Source organism: Pristis pectinata, chromosome 23 (assembly GCF_009764475.1).
Source record: "Pristis pectinata isolate sPriPec2 chromosome 23, sPriPec2.1.pri, whole genome shotgun sequence".
Lineage (NCBI taxonomy): Eukaryota > Metazoa > Chordata > Chondrichthyes > Rhinopristiformes > Pristidae > Pristis > Pristis pectinata.
In genome coordinates this window covers 15,467,394-15,484,562 of record NC_067427.1, presented here as the reverse complement: position 1 = coordinate 15,484,562, position 17,169 = coordinate 15,467,394, and the positions used below count along the sequence as shown (strand labels likewise).

General features: G+C 38.1%; 1 protein-coding gene across 5 annotated transcripts in view; it reads left to right on the top strand.

Moving 5' to 3' along the window:
* Positions 1-17,169, top strand: part of usp20 (ubiquitin specific peptidase 20) — a 64,104-nt gene that overhangs the window by 22,831 nt on the left and 24,104 nt on the right. For 4 of the 5 annotated variants that reach the window (XR_007958050.1, XR_007958051.1, XM_052037036.1 and 1 more), the window contains 7 exons: positions 1,842-1,875; positions 3,548-3,593; positions 6,229-6,409; positions 7,444-7,570; positions 11,692-11,861; positions 13,428-13,509; positions 14,306-14,414. Coding sequence is in view for 2 of the 5 variants with exons in the window: in XM_052037036.1 (XP_051892996.1) it covers positions 1,842-1,875; positions 3,548-3,593; positions 6,229-6,409; positions 7,444-7,570; positions 11,692-11,861; positions 13,428-13,509; positions 14,306-14,414 (749 nt within the window). In the remaining 3 variants the exon portion in view is untranslated. The remainder of the gene's footprint in view (positions 1-1,841; positions 1,876-3,547; positions 3,594-6,228; positions 6,410-7,443; positions 7,571-11,691; positions 11,862-13,427; positions 13,510-14,305; positions 14,415-17,169) is intronic. The other variant, XR_007958052.1, reaches the window with a different exon arrangement.

Sequence of the window (17,169 nt, the reverse complement as noted above, 5' to 3'; positions counted from 1 at the left end):
TTTTCTTTGCTCTCCCCAGCACACAAACACACATTTAAAATAAAACATATTTCATTAGAAATCCATATCTAGATTAGTCATTGCATGTACATGACCACACTCAGCTTTAAAATGAGTGCTAGATTTCATTCTCTGGTTGGTTATTTAGAGATGGGATACCTGTCAACAGGTGTTTCTCCTTGTTTACCTTCCTTCCTCACCCTTCCCCAACCAAATCGAAAGGAAGTAGTGAGGAATTTTGAGCATTCTTTTTGGTGTGAGTTAATAATAATGGGCTAAGCCAAAATCATTGTTGGAATTCTTGTAGACTCATTCTTCCCACAGGGCTCTCTTTATAAATGACTGGATTGTTGATTTTTTTTTCTTTCTCTAAACAACTGAACCAGGCACAATGGCAAATTTCTGTTTCAAAGAAAGTAAAATTTAGCCTTGGAGCTCGTATAAAACCTATTGCTGAAGCTGTTTCAACAACCTGTTTATTTTTAGGCGTACTGCTTGAATTGCTAATACCACAAAAGAAATTCAGTACTGCAAAAAAAAAATGAATAGATGTCTCATATTGATCTGAGGAGAGTGATGATATTCATGCAACTCTATTCTTCTTTAGGAACTTAACAGTTTTTCCTCCTAATACATAGCAAAATTGTAAGCAGATTAGAAATTTTACTGCTGTTGTGTTGGTGTTTTACTGGTGATGTTCCTTTTCCTCCTAGGGTCTGAATCAGGAACTGCAGTAATCCAGTGTAACAAAGCATACATCTAAATTATCTGCTTCCTTAAAATTATTGAATTTCATAAGAGAAGCCATGTTTTTATTAACCATAATAGCCCTCAATATCTTTACTTTTAGCCTTTTCTGTATAAGACTCTCCAAAAATGGTGGCTAACTGTTGGCTCTTTTGCTCATGTCCCAGATATAACAATAAAGATTGAGGCTTTTGCTGACTGCCAGGTGCTGTCTTTTAGAAAAGACATTGAACCAAAGCATCATTTGCCACTCAGGCTAAAGATCCCAAGCAAAAGAGGAGCAGGTTTAACTCATAGAGTCACAGAGAGAAACAGCATAACAGCAGGCCCTCCAGCCTACCAAATACTTGCTGATCATCAACCACCCACTCACATCAATCCCACATTAATCCCATTTTATAAAAAATTCTTCCCACCTTCTTATCACAACCCCCTCCCTCCTCCGTGGTTCTACCATTCACCAACACACTAGTGGCAATTTACAGTGGCCAATTAATCTACCAACTCAGGTCTTCAGGATGTGAGAGGAAACTGGAGCATCCAGAGAAAACCATGTGGTCACAGAGAGACCATGCAAACTCCACACAGACAGCACCCAGGACTCTGGCACTATGAGGAAGCAGCTTTGCTGGCTGTGTCACTATGCTGCTGTGGAGAGATGGAAGGATGTTCATGTGGAGCATAGAGGCAGCTATGGACTGGTCAGATTAAATAGTTTATCTCTGGACCATATATCCTATTTGGTCCCAAACATCCTGGGGAAAAAAAACATAGGATCTAATCACTGCCTCACTGGAGTTTGCAAGTTTCCTGCTTTAATTCCTAATGTACAATAAAACTTCAAAAGTATTTCCTTCGAAGGCGGTGGTCTAACAGTGTTATATGAATGCGTGCGATTCTCATAAATCTTCCTTTTAATGTATAAATAACAAAGGATCTCTCGAACTTTTTGCTTTTATTGCTAAATGGAAATGGGTTTCTTATTAATTCTGCTTTTCAGATAGTTTAATTATTAGTGATCAGTACCTTGTTATTTGAAGTGTTTAAAAATGGGTGGCACCAAGCTGCTTTTCCATAATGTTTTTGTTTTGCAGGTGACAACATGTACAGTTGTGAAAAATGCAAGAAGTAAGTTTGAAGATACATTTGCTTTTCCTGGCATTGTTTCTCCATTTGTTTTGATTTCTTCTGATGCAGGTTTTTATCAAAAATAAATTTTGATATCAGGTAATCGAGCCATTATACAAAGTACAGTGTCAGTCATGACTCAGTTGGTAGCACTCTTGCCTCCAAGTCAGAAGTTTGCCTTTTCAAGCATCACTTTAAAAATCTAGGCTAACACTTCCAGTGCAGCATGAGTGAGCTGCAGCACCACTGATAATGCTGTCTTTTGATTAAATAGATCAAGGTGCCCATGAAAGATCCCAGGATACTATTTTGGAAAAAAAACTTTGGTGTCTGAGCCAATATTTATCATTTGTTTAGTATAACTTTTTTTTAAGGAAGTGATCAGATGATCCGATTATTATGGGAACTTGGTGTGAGAAAATTGGCTGCCACATTTCCCACATTTTAACAAGGACTACACTTCAGAAATACCTCATTGGCTGGAGGTCATGAAAGATACCACAAAAGTCCAAGTATTTACTTCTTTCATTATCAGGCTGACTGATTGCTTTTGGATCTTTTAAGTATTTTTACACTGAACAAAGTTGAAAAATGGTGCTGCTTTTAAAAGACATTTTAATTTTGTGCAAGTCTTTTTTTTAGGAGGATCTTCAAATTGTAGATAGTTAAAATGCTGCCAAGTTCATTCTTCATAGAACATGAAATCATAGGCAGTGCTTAATGAACAAATCATTAAGCCATGCTCAAGATAAAACATGGAGGACTTTTACTGAGATGAGAAAATTATAAATGGAGGAGGCAGAAGCAATTGTGTTTAATACCAATTAAAATAATTCACTAGTGTGCATTTTCTTTATTATATGAAGAAGAATTAGGAGTAAATGAGATTATGAATCTTACTATTATGGCTGGTCTGTATAGAATCATACAGCACAGGAGGAGGTAATTTGATCCATCAAGTCCAGGCACTTTGCACAGTAATCCTGTTTTTCATAGCCTTGCAGATTAGTTTCTCACAAGTGCTTTTCAGTTTCTGTCAGCCTTGAAGGCAGTGAGTTCCACTCATTGCAATTTCTGTTTTAGAAAATAGTGCTTTTCCTCACGTGATCTTTGTATATTTTACTCATCACCTTAAATCTCTGTTCCCTTGTCTTTGAAACACCTGATAATGGGACCTCTATCAAATCTCCACATATACTTTGTAGCTTAAATCTTTCATCCCTGTAATTATTCTAGTAAGTATCACCTTCATCCTCTTCAGGTCTGTCACATCGATCCGAAAAGCATGATGCTCAGAACTGTTCTGTCGCTTTTGAAGATTTATGCACAAAGCACCCAGATATCTCTGCTCCAGTGCTCCACTTAGAACTATGCCCATGTTTTCCACATTGCTCCTGCTCATTCCTTCTGCGAATTTCTATCACTTCACACTTTAAATTTCATCTGCCTCTTGTCTGCCCATTCTGACAGCTTTTCTTTGTCCCCTACCAGTCTACTGTTAGTTGTTTAACAAGCTTGGTGTTGCCTGGAAATGTTAAAATTTTACCCTACACATCCATTTCCACGTCATTACTATCTCTTTCAAAATAAACAGCTATACCAGCAATAACCTCTGGCGGTATCATTTGTTGTGTTTATGTGATGGTTTTATTTTCCACATTTTCCATTTCAGGTTAAGGAATGGAGTCAAGTACTGTAAAGTCCTTAAACTTCCTGAGGTAGGTGATAAACATAGTCTTAAAAACTACTAAAATCTTTTGTTACTGATGTTGTTATTCATTTTATTAATCATACAACAATCGGTATGCAAGACAAGTTTTTCACTGTACCTCGGTACAAGTGACAATAATAAACCAATACCAATGTTCACTAAAACCATTCTTATTTTTATCTAAGAATGGTACATTCTGGTTACAAACCTGCTTATGCAATTTATTTAATTACTTAAATGCAATTTCTGCAAATTACTTAAATTGGCAAGCAGATTTAATTATTTCATTTCAAAAAGAATTACAGGTCATCCCCTGTTTATGGCAGGGTAGAAGATGCCTGCAGCCCCGCAGCAGCCAGCAAATCCATGCTACCGGTCTCCCAAGGACTTGTTTGTATGTAGGGGATGTACATAAGTCAGTGTTCAGGAGCCAGGGATGATCTGTATACTTTGTCCTCCATCACATTTCTTCTTGCCTGCAAAAGAAATAGTTATTATCTTGAACTTAAGAAAAATACACAATTGGCAGGTGTGCTTTTAGAATAGTCTTTGGGAAGTCTTCTGCATGTTTTGACACTACATGTACTTGGTGCAATCCTGTGGAACACTGATATACTATACTGTTGTTGGTCCTCCACCAGGAACACCTGCAGGTAGATACATCCATATGCTTTTATTTTTTAAAAAAGAGCATACGTGCTGAATGCTATTGTGCCAGGAATCGATCCTGACCCCCGTCCCCTTGGCTACTGCATACTCCAGTGATGGGTGCTGGTTGTTGGGAACCTGGTGAGAACCCCCGCCTTTCCCACTGCTGCTTACTCCTGTGCCAGGAACCTGGTGGAGGGCACAGCTTCCACTGGTTGTCCAGCAGACCAAAGAGTTTTTTAATCACTGCATGGCAGATTCTGAAGTGTGCCTGTGAGCTAGTGTTGGGTTGGTTGAGGGAAGACAGTGCAGCTAATTGTGGGTGAGATGCAAGGTTCAGGGTTGTATCCTGTCCAATATGGTGAGTGCAGCTCATTGCTGGTACTGACAGCATCTGATGACAGACTGCTGGATCCTATGGTCTCTCTCATTTGCTACAGGTGGACGTGATATCAGCTGCTGCCTTCCTCGATTTGCTGCGCAGCATTCTGCAGCCGAGAGATTTTTCTCTGGTAGCAGACTCAATGGCTAGCAACCAGCTTTGAGGTTTCCATAGGGAAATCTCCAGGTTATGGAAAGGTATGCAGCCAAACAAGGACAGGGGGAGACAGCAGCTTCCATCACGTTCAACGGGAGCTAATGAGAGGAACTGTAGAATCCAGGCTGCTGCTGTTGTCCCCAGCAATGGCCTGCACTCACCTGAACTTTTCCATCTCTGTGCTGAGCAACAGTACACCTGCCCCTCACAGGCTACCTGGCCACATTAACTCGGTGGTTCACCTCATACTGAACCACGTGGCATTGAAGTCACCAGTCACCATTTCATTGTCACAGGAGTGGCAGTGGAGGGCAGGGATTTGCGGCAGGTTCCTGGCATGGCAGAACATAACCCAATCAGGTGTGGTCTTTAAAGTACAGAGGCACACTTGCTCATGAATGTTTGGTTTCCAGGACCAAGAGTGCTGTAATAAATCAGCACTTTGTTGGGTGGCACTAAGCAGGATGCTAGTGTACTATTAAAAACAATTCCAATTAAGTTTACTTGTTCAAAATTTTATAGAAGTAAAATATTAATTAACAAATAATTTTTAAAAAATCAATTAATTAGAAGCAAAAAAAAGAAACTAATTTCAAGGTACCATTCTCATCACCCATTTCCTTGCATTTATTTCATTGGGTCATTGAACTAATTTAGTGCCAGCCGACAGTTGGAAAAGGAAGTCTGAGGAGTCTATTGACAGTACGCAGATGTCCTGAGAACAGCACTTAGTGGGAATAGAAGGCTGGCTACAGCCTTCACCTTAGAATCTCAAGCTTCCACCCAGTTAAGTTGGGAGAAGCAGAAGATTGGGGTCCATAATAAATATCTTGACAGTAAGTAGGAGCTAGCACTTTTGGAGCAAACTAATTCAATCAGTAAAGAGCATGGGAATGCAACTGAGTGGATGTCACTTCCAAAGGGCCAGCTTAAGTATGGTGATTGATGGCCTTTAATTCTGCATTATCCTGTGTAATGAGAATAGCAGTAAGAATATAGGACAGATAAACAGATACCTCACTACAACTGGGTAGAAATGACTGGTGTAGATCAATACATACTGTAGTAATAAAATTTACTTTTTAAACTTGTATCCACAAAATAATTTAATACTAGTAATGTAATACCAATAAACTTACCAAGGCCTGTTTTGTGTACAAGATGGTAACATCTGTTCCCATGCTGTGTAATTCTATATTAGGGGAATCCCTGCAGAAGTTTGGTTCACAAAAGTCAACTGATGGCCAGATCCTGCAGCCACATTATGATAGTTGGCATTAGAAAAAAATTAATGGGAAATGTTCCTATTTGCATTAGTAAATGTTGACACAAAAATATAATCAAGAATCATGCCAGAACAGTTAAAGGTTTGTTCACGTAATGTGTGTAGTATACACAAGCATTGTAATCAGATTTTAATTAGTGCTAACTTTGAATCTTTGCCTCCCATTTACAGATTCTTTGTGTTCACTTGAAACGCTTTCGCCATGAAGTGATGTATTCCTTTAAAGTAAATAGCCATGTGTCTTTCCCACTGGAAGGTCTTGATCTTCGACCCTTTCTCTCCAAAGAGAGCCCTTCTCAAATTACAACCTATGACCTTTTGTCTGTTATCTGTCATCATGGGACTGCAGGCAGTAAGTAAAGACAATGTAATTCTTTGAATCAGATCACAAGTGGCTTATAAATGAGATTTGATTGAGTAAAAATTGATAAATGTACACATTTTTTATCCCATTGAATTATGCTTCTTCAAGTCCGAATTCTGAATGATGGTTTTAGTTTCTGTCAGAATAGCCTTAAGTAAATTGTTACACCAGTGGTTCAGTTTAAATAGACAATATTATCAAGTGTTTTCCAGAGACTGTAATTTCACTGAACCTCAGAGAATAGGAAGCAGATGCAAAACTACAGTCAACTTTTATTAATTTAAAGTCACAATATGTGAAAAATCTGTAATTTATCAGATAGTTTGAACAGAACAAGTACAATTGGGCAATCATGGCTGTAATGAAATAACTTGAATTTGATGTGCGTAAATCCTATTTTTTTCAGCTTTTCAAGTCTTTTGAGCATTATGAGACACTTTTTAAAAATGTGTATTTGTTAATCAGAAGTAATAGAGTGGCTGATGCTCTACAGCTGGAGTGTGCAAGCTTTTACTCTTGGTCCTTGAATAATGGAGACCACGTACACTGTTTAAATCTTGCATTCCCATTAATTTTCTGAAACTAATTGTTTTTGGTATTCTAATTTATGATCTATCCAGCATTTGAAGTGACAATCTTAAAAAAGCGCTTTCCAAACTTCCACGCCCACAAAATTCAAGAAGATAAACAGTGAGTAACAAATATACAGTCATCTACACCTAATTCAAAATTTCTAAAATTCAAAATATTTATTTTTTAAAGTATTAAATCCCCACATTGGTTAATTAGAATAATTGGATAATTGAGCAGCCTATGAAATGAGTTTGAATTCTCAGGAATAGATGAAATTCAAATTGTATTAATTTGGCCAGGTTACAGGGCTCCAAGGTCACTGCTTGGGCACTCCTGCTTTAAAGTTTTAAAGAAGGGAAATCATGTAATCTTGTAAAGTTTGAAGTTTGTGATAGGGGCTTTTACAATGCTTGTAATATAAATTTATGCTAAGACTGGTGTCTTTACAGGTGGTCACTACATAGCCTATTGCCAGAATGTAATTAATGGTCAGTGGTATGAATTTGATGACCAATATGTCACGGAGGTCCATGAGACAGTTGTACAGAATGCTGAGGCTTATGTCCTTTTCTACAGGTGAGAAACACTTAAATGGTTGAAATGTGCACTTAAAAATTAATGATTTAGAGATTGGTGCACCTAATCCACATAGTGCTGTACTGAGGGAGTGTTTTACTGTTTGATGTGCCATTTTTCAAGACAAAGCAATGAGTCAAAGCCTGACTGCTCTTTTGTAAGCACATAAAAGATTCCACAGGGTCTTTTGAAGAAGACCATGTAAGTCCATCCTTATTTCCCTGATAATATTTATCCTCAACCAAGATCTCTGAAACAGACTACCTTGCCATTATAATATTGTTTTTGTGGAACCTTGCTGATTACTGAGATTGATTATCATGTTCCCTGCACTACAAATTTATGCTGCAATTTACAGTATGATAGCTGAAATGTGTTTGGGATGCAAGATAGGCAAGTTTGTCTGCTTATGGAACATAAGAAAATAGGAACAAGAGCAGGGTGCTTGATCCCTCAAGCCTGCCCACCATTCAGTATTATCAAGGCTGAACTGACCCAGCCTCATCACCCTGTCTGTGCAAGTTCCCAATACCCCACAATTCCCTAATCTTATATTTAAATACCCCCAATGATCTAGCCTCCACAGCCCTCCAGAGTGGAGAATTCTAGAGGTTCACTACCCTCTGCAAGAAGAAATTCCTCTGCATGCTAGTTTTAAATGAGTGTTTGCATTCTTGTAACTATATCCTTTGTTTGAGATTCTTCTACTAGTCTGCCTCATTATGCCCCCGAGGCTCTTGTGTCTTAATAAGATCACTCCTGATTTTTCGAAACTCCAAAAAATATAAAACTTGTTTAGCCGCTTGTGATAGGGCACTGTTTTGTAGGCTGGCTCCATTAAATCCATCTCAAAATGATACAAGTGCTGCAGTATAAACTCTAAATGTTCCAGAGTGATATGCTATTCATTCCCATCTGCTATTTGTACCATATAAAGATGCAAGTTAATTATCACATCATACTCCCAAGATAGTTGTATTGATTGCTCAGTTCCCTGATCTTTCAAAAAAAATGTATCTAGTTCCCTTTTAAGTACTACCACGGAGGAGAATTCCAGATATTAACCAGCCTCTGTATGAAGTTCTTATGCACCTCAGTTTTAAATGACTGTCCTCTAACCTTGTTACTATGTACCCTCATTCAATATTCTCCCAGGAGCAGAAACATCTTAACTTCCATCCTGTCATACTCCTTAAGGACCTTGTATGGTTCAATAAGATCACCCTTTGTTCTTCTAAGCTATAAGAAATATAGATTAGGCTGCTTGTGACCGCTCAACCCTGAAATTAGCCTAGTGAATATTTTTTGGACTACCTCCAATACTAGTATAGCCTTTTTTAAATAATGAGACCAAACTGTGCACAGTACTCCAGGTGTGGCCTCACCAGTATCCTACATGATTGTAAAAATATTTCCATATTTCTAAAGTCCAATTCTCTTGCAATAACGGCCAATATGCTACTTGTTTGAATTCTTCCAATAAAGTTCCTACCCCAACCAAAACAGTGTTTGTCAGAGTTAATGACATCCTTTTTGATTGTGATTAAGATACTCCATTCCCTTCTCAACCTGTCTGCATCCGTTGACACATTTAATTGCAATATCCATCTCAAATGCCTTTTCATCATCCAGCCTAGTGATATCTGTCCAGTCACAGCCAAAGAATTTCTTACAGTGGCTCTCTTTCCACACCTGGATGGTTATCACTTGTATCCCTCAAGATCTATCCTTGGTTCCTTCAATTTCCCATCTACCCACTGAAAATAGAAACCCAATTTCACCACGACTCTTGGCCTCCACCAATTCTACACATTTCACCGCTCCCATAGACTAATTTTTCAGACTTGTCCATCTTTGATTACTGGATAAGCAAACATTTCTTTTAACTAAATATTGGAAAGACTCTTTCCTAGTCACAATCTCAATTCCCACCCTGGGAACTATCTAAAACAGAATCAGTCCATTAGCAGCAACTTCATTTCTTCAGATGGGCTTCAGAAGATGCATCTGCAATGCCTATTTTAACCTCTGTAATATCACCCCACTTTGTGTCAAATGGCTATAACTCTCATTCATATTTTTGTTACCTCTGTAGTTGATTCCTGTCCAGCTTGCCTTGTCTAAAACTCTGCCCATATCCCAACTCGCACTGCCTGGCTAACCCTTCATCCTGTGCTTGCTGGCCTGCATTGATTCACAGTTAAACAGATTGATTTTAAACCACTCAACCTTTCTTTCAAATCCCTTAATGAGCTTGCAGCTTCCTGTCTCTGAAATCTTGATGCAACCTATCGGTGACAGTGGCCATTCTCCAATTCTGGCCTCTCGATCATCTATGAGTCTAATTGACTGCCATTCCTTTAGCCATTAAGGCTAGAAACTCTGGAATTTCCTTTCTAGACCTCACTGCTTTTATTTAATTTTAAGACACGCCTCTGACAAAGCTTTTCACATCTCTCTCACACCTGAGGGTCAACTTTTTCACGCTGAGGGTGGTGAGTATATGGAACGAGCTGCCAGAGGAAGTGGTTGAGGCAGGTGCATAGTATCATTTAAGAAGCACTTAGATAGGTATATGGAGGGAAGGGGTCTGGAGGGATATAGGCCGAACACACGAAATTAGGACTAGCTAAGTGGACAACTTGGCCGGTGTGAACCTGTTGGGCTGAAGGGCTGTATTGCTCTATGACTCGATGACATCTCCCTATGGGCTAGGTATCAATTTTTGTTGGACAACAATCTGGTAAACCCCCTTGAGAACTTTTGCTTGTGGTACTATATAAAATTAGGATGTTGTTTTTCTTTAAGTACTTAACTCATTTCTTAATCAAGTTAGTAATCAAATCTGTAATCAGATCCTTGGAGGGATCTTTAAAGTTACAAGTTTGATTACCGAGGAGTGACTTAAAATTAAACAAATAGGCTAAAACCAGAGACTCTTTTTCTTGACAAGTTTTATGAGTATTTGTTCCAATAGCTTTCCTTTTGCTGTTTATGAAACATTATTCGATTTTTAACATTCAGATGAATGGCCATCGACCCTTAACTATCGGTTTCTGCCTACAGATGGTGCTTAATCTTCTGAGTAGCTGCAGAGTTCAGTATTTTGCTTTTGTTGATTAGTTATTTGGGGATTAGGAGGAGTCAGTACTTGATCTTAAGTATTTTAAAATTTGTGCTATTAAATTTCAGCTCCATTCCACAACTGCTACGTTTTTAGGATTTACAAATTGATGTTGCCATAGGAGATGGGCATTAAGTTTAAATGCTAAAAATTTGTCTCTCTTTCAAAGTTAGAGTTGATGTTCATCACTGAGTTTCAACCAATTGTTTTTAGTGCAAATCTGCACTCATTTGAGCTTGTTAATTTTTAAAGGAAACTCCTAAATCCTAAAGTGCTTGCTTAAATTTACTACCTTATTAAAAGATAAATGCATGAATATTGACAACTGGTTTACTCCAGGAGACCTGAACCAAATCTCCAGTATTACTGGAAGAGATTATCAAAGGAAGCATGACATGGTATCAGAGCAGATAGGTTGGATATTAGTTGAGTTATTCTCAAAAGTTTAGTTGTATTTCCTCACGGCCATTTTTTTACCATCTGCCTCTGAAGGCTCAAGTTCCTACTGGTTTATATTTGTACGGTTGGCCTTTCTAAAGTTCTGTGATCAGATGGGTGGATCTGTAATACTACAAGATATGCTTGTCTCCATTCTGAAACGATTTCCTAAGCATCCCTTGTGCATCATAATTGCTTGATAAAAAGATCTGAAAGACTGCTCAAACAGGTATACTTTTTAACCAGTGTTCTAAATGATCCAAGGCACCAAATGCCAACTCAGTTTCAGAAAAAGCTTAACAGGATTACATCTAAGTAACATTGATATGTTTTGGGTAACATACTAATCTACTTTACATTTGCAGGCAAGTATTTTTCAAGTAAGCCACTTAGCTGTGTAGTCCTGTTATCCATTTTGAAACTGATATTCCATATATTCTACAACAGTTATCCAAAACTCATTGTATTTGTTGTGGGGAACAATCATGATTTCAGATTTAAGCTATACTTCTCTACCTTCCCTCTTGTAAGTTAATGTTTCTTTGAATATATATTGCAGAAAGAGTAGTGAGGAAGCAGTGCGTGAGAGACAAAAAGTCGTAGCTTTGGCCAACTTGAAGGAACCCAGCCTCCTCCAGTTCTACATCTCCAGAGAGTGGCTGAACAAATTCAACACCTTTACTGAACCAGGACCAATCACAAACCACACCTTCCTTTGTTTACATGGAGGTCAGTAGCCTGAGGAAAATGGAAGCTCTGGGACTGCATTTGAATGCCCAAATAATTTGTCTCTTTTTCTCTCTTACATCCCCACAGTGTCTCACTCTGGCTCTTTCTCTTGCTTTAACTTCCTTGATATTTTTCTTTAACCCTTCTGCTCTTGTGCATATTCAGAAGGTATTTCAAGACATAATTAGGACAGTGGTGGTATCTACTGACTTGAACAAATGGTCCAGAGGTGCTAGTTCAAATCCCTCGATAACAGAATTTAAGTTCAAATAGTTAAATATATTTGGGATTTAAAGTAAAATTGTTATCATAACAGTCACCATGAAGCTATTTGGATTGTTGTAAAATCCCATCTGGTTCACTTTGGGGAAGGAAATCTATTCTTACTCAGTTTGGATTATATATAAGATAAGATATCTTTATTAGTCACATGTACATCGAAACACACAGTGAAATGCATCTTTTGTGTAGAGTATTCTGGGAGCAGCCCGCAAGTGTCGCCACGCTTCCGCCGCCAACGTAGTATGCCCACAACTTCCCAATCCGTACATCTTTGGAATGTGGGAGGAAACCAGAGCACTCGGAGGAAACCCATGCAGACACAGGGAGAACATACAAACTCCCTACAGACAGAGGCCGGAATTGAACCCAGGTCACTGGCGCTGTAATAGCGTTACGCTAACAGCTACACCTGCAACATACCCATAGCAAAGTAGTTGACTCTTAACCGCCATCTGAAATGACCTAACATACAACTCTGTTATAGAATCATACAGCATGGAAACAGGCCCTTTTGCCCACTGAGTCTGCACAGATCATCAGGTACCCATTTCAGAGGGCAATTAGGGATGGTTAATAAATGCTGGCTTTTTTTGGGTCTAAGAAACAGTCCAAGCAAAAACACAGGGTTGTTATTGCTTAGACTGTTTCTTAGAACCACAATTCCTTCACTTGCACCCCCTTTGGGTTGTTGTTTAAGCCACAAATAGTTGTTTGTAATTATACAAAACCTTCATCTTGGAAAAATAACTTGAACTGGCTTGTTGTGAATCATCACCAATCCAATTGTTTCTTAAAAGGTAATGGAGAAAATGCTGAAAGATGAAACTGAAAATTAACTTTACTACTCAAATATTCTGCTACTTACATTTTTAGTTGTCGTAGCTCAAACTTACTTGCAAATATCAGAGGGATTATTTTATTCTTGCTTTTCTTGGATGGAACATCATTCCATTGTAACTCTTTGTTGTCAGTATGTGACAGTTTAATGAAGGCACTGTTGCACTCAACAAAGCAGAAGTTAAAAGTGTAGCAACCTGGGACTTCACTCTAAAAACAAATCCTTGTAAGTAAACCTTAGGTAATCTTAAATTGGGACAGTATGTATTTTTGAGCAGTGGAAAGTAGTGGAAGACATGTTCATTTGCCTTGAGATGTGTCATCCAAGAAGTGCAAGATGCTCAAAGGTGTTGAATCCTTACATTTTCCATGTTGTACTTCATCAAAATAGTGACTTGGTTTCCTATTTTCAAAGTGACTGTGGGGACACTTGTCTTTTGTTAACAGGTATTCCTCCAAATAAGTACCATTACATAGATGATCTGGTAGTGATTCTGCCCCAAAACGTATGGGAATATCTCTACAATAGGTAAGTGGAATGAGACTCCTGAGAGTGGATACTTGAAATTTGTTATAAAAAAATTTGAGTCTTTTGACAGGTTTCTTTGTATTTTTAAAAACAGATTAGTTAATCTTATCTCTTGGTCAGATTCAGTCTGAATGAATGCCTTTCATTCCCAACTTTTACTTTTTTCCTCAACTGTGCTGCTAAGGGGAGGCTGAACAGAAAGCACCCAGCTCCTCATACAAAATGATATAAGTAATGGTTCTGTTTGTATGGCTGCCAGCCATTTTAGACTCACTCAGAGTATTGTGTGCATTGGATATTCTTGCCTTGGAATGGATACATAGATGTTGATAATTCCAGCATAAGATGAGAGACTGAGTAAACCTCAGTTGTGTACAGTAGACATAAGGAAATTAAAGTTGATATGATTCAGGTCTTTAAAACAATTAAAAGAAATTGGCAGGATAGGTATGACTTCCCCTTAATTGGTTAACCCAAGGGAAGGCTTTTAAAACTAGAATTAAGCTGCCTGAAAGAAAATCTGGTTAAAAACAAATATTTCTTGATTTAAGAAGATTATGCTGATATGAATCTGTGCTGACATGATCCCAGAAGATCATGAATATGATTCAATCAAGATATTTTAAAACAACACACATTTGGTTGGCAAGTAAAGATATTGAGGAATAAGGAGACAGTTTGGAGAATTGGGTTTAACATGATAAAAGTGTCCTTACCTAGCAATAAATTTGGCATTCTTCCTGATCATATAACAAAATTGCTGTATGTCTCAATATTCTTGTCTTGACTGTGGCAGGTTTGGAGGTGGCCCTTCTGTGAACCATTTATACATCTGTTCCATTTGCCAAGTAGAAATTGAGGCAATTGCTAAAAGGAGGAAAATGGAAGTAGACACTTTTATAAAGGTCAGAGATCACTGTGCATCATCCTAAGTGGGGGGGGGGGTGGGGGGGGGGAGGGAGGGGGGAGAAGCTAGATTTTTCACTGAATTTTACGGTTGTTAATTGTACAATTGCCTTAAATGTTTGAGAACATTGAACTAATTTAAACCTATAATCAGTAAAATTGTGTGTGAAATGGCAATTGCTGGTACGCTATTGTGGTACAACTGATAAGTGTTCCCATGTATCACACCCATGCATCACAACAAATTACGCATTCTGTTCCCAACTTTCTGTCTCTGCCTTTATCTTGAGCCAATGTGGGAGTACAGCCTTGGATATCTTCTCCCTTCCCAGCAGTGGGCAATCGTGTATCAATGGCTCAGTGGACATTAAGAATTTGTGATGAATAATAGTATGGATAAAAATGTAACTCCTATACTTCTGATAATTGTATGTTGCTGTGCTCTGAAATGAAATTAAATACATTTGATGTAGATTGAGTTACAGCAAAGAAAGTTTCTTTTAGTGTGTACCACCCATCAACGGGAGACCAAGAGTGACGCTTTCAGGATAGCTGTTATTGGAAAGAATATTATTATTTACTTGAAAAGTGGTTTTCAGATGCAATCCCTTGTTCTGCCTTAAAAACTTACCAGAGCCATGGTGGTATGAGCACTGGTTTTGAAATTTCTTGCGATTGTCATTTTGTCTGTATTGTTGCTAAATTAAAAGATTTATGATTTTAAATCTTCATTCAACCAAGCAAATGTTCAGATGTTAGAGAGGTCCAAAGAGAATATGGAGGAATGACAGGGCTGGTGGTTGGGTGGTGGTGGGGGAACGATTTGGAGTCCATACACTCATCACTAAATTGTCAGCAATGGGAATGTAAAATAATCTCAAAGGGTAATTGAATGCTGCCCTGGCATGTAGACCCCTCCGTAAAAGGGATAGAAATTGTACTACAGAAATAGAAAGCCACAGATAGACCAAACCATATGTAGAGTGTTTATATTAAGAATATGGTTATGGGGTGATTTGAGTGAAGTTTTGAAGATGTTAAGGAAATCTAATAGGTTGGATATGGAGGAACTATTTCCACTGGTTGGAGAGTGTAGGACTAGGGGACATATTCTAAAAATAGTACCATACCTTTCTGAAATGAAATTTATATGCATAAAATGGTGGTAGAAATTTCAAACTCTGTTCTGCATACAGATGGAAAACTTCAAAAATGCTAATTTAAGATTAATTGCAGCCTCTAAATAAATCTTTCCACTTAACCCAAAGTGAAAGAAATTCTGAGAGTGCTTCATTTAGTTCCCATCCGGGGACAGTCTGTTAATTAAGTGAAGAAAATTTCTAATTCCTACAGTTTATTAGAACAGATTAGTAAAGTTCAGGGGTATAATTTCATGGTGGCAGTAGCTTGAAAACAGTGTTATTAATGGGGACTTTTGGTTAACCTTAAGACTGCTGGGTTTTAGTTGAGCAAAGTTATCAAGAGATGTCAAGCAAAGGTGACAGGTCAAAAATTGGCTTTGATCACTTTGAATAGTAGAACAGATTTGAGGACCCAAATAGCTTATTGCCATTCCTAAATTCCTACCTAATTTCATGGAGTGAAACCAGTATTATGTAATTCTAAATCAAAGTTTCCTGAGTTTGGGTAAGTTCCCCAAATGTTATAAAATATATTTATATAGTTTTAAGCCCATAAAGAATGAATCACCAAAGCTAAAACTGTCCAGTGGAAGTGATGTTTCTTTCCATTAAATTGCAACGTATTTTACAAGAGCAGAAGTAAACAAGTACTTGGTAAAGATTTCATTGCAAGGGCTCTGAATCACTAAATCCTTATGGAATAAAACAACCAGTGTAAATATGCTTGCTTGCACCTTTTTTTACTTTTTTGACTTCCTGAGACTGAAGCCATTTCAGTTGAAAGTTTACAGCTCTTGAAGTCTACTTGCCTGCACTTATAATGTCAAAGTAGGAAAATAAACCAACAGTATAGCACAAGGTCAGAAAAGACATTATCCGACATAAGTAAGTTTCCATACACTCATCAAACAATATTAACATTTGGCCCATTGTTCCTGCACCAGTTCTCCAAAAGAACAATGTAGTTGGTCCCAGTCTCCTGCTCTTCTCGTAGTTAAGTGACGGACCTATCGGGTTAGCTTAGCTTTTGTTTTGTTAGCCAGGCATTTGAGTGACTGAAATGTAAATTTCAGCTGAGAAAGTATACACACTGTTTCTGCCTTTTTGGAGCTTACAGGAGTTGGTTTTATATATTTACAAACCAATGGGAGGTGAACAACGTCACTACATTGAGCCATGGAATACTAAGCTGCACACTACACCCAGCTGTTAATATCAACAGAGCTGTCAGAGTTCAGTGGAGATGGGAAGCAAATTGACTACCATTCACCAACTTTGTTCCCACTGCCCTAAGGAGAAGGAAAACCACTGGACATATTTGCATATCACCTTCTGTGTTGCTGGAGGTAGTTGATTTGAAAATGGGTAGCTTTGAAACCAGATAATTTGCCTATTATGCAAGATGCCTTGGTGAAAATGAAAAATTGAGTAAAAGTCTTTTCTTTCATGTCACAGTGAAGTAATTGAATTCACAAACCTGAGAACTAATAACCTATGAGAAGGAACAGCTTGCACTTGTATAACACCATTCACAGCCTCTGGTTGACCCCAAGGACCAATGAAGGACACTTGAAGCAAAGGCACTGTAGTCAGTTTGCACACAATAAGTTCT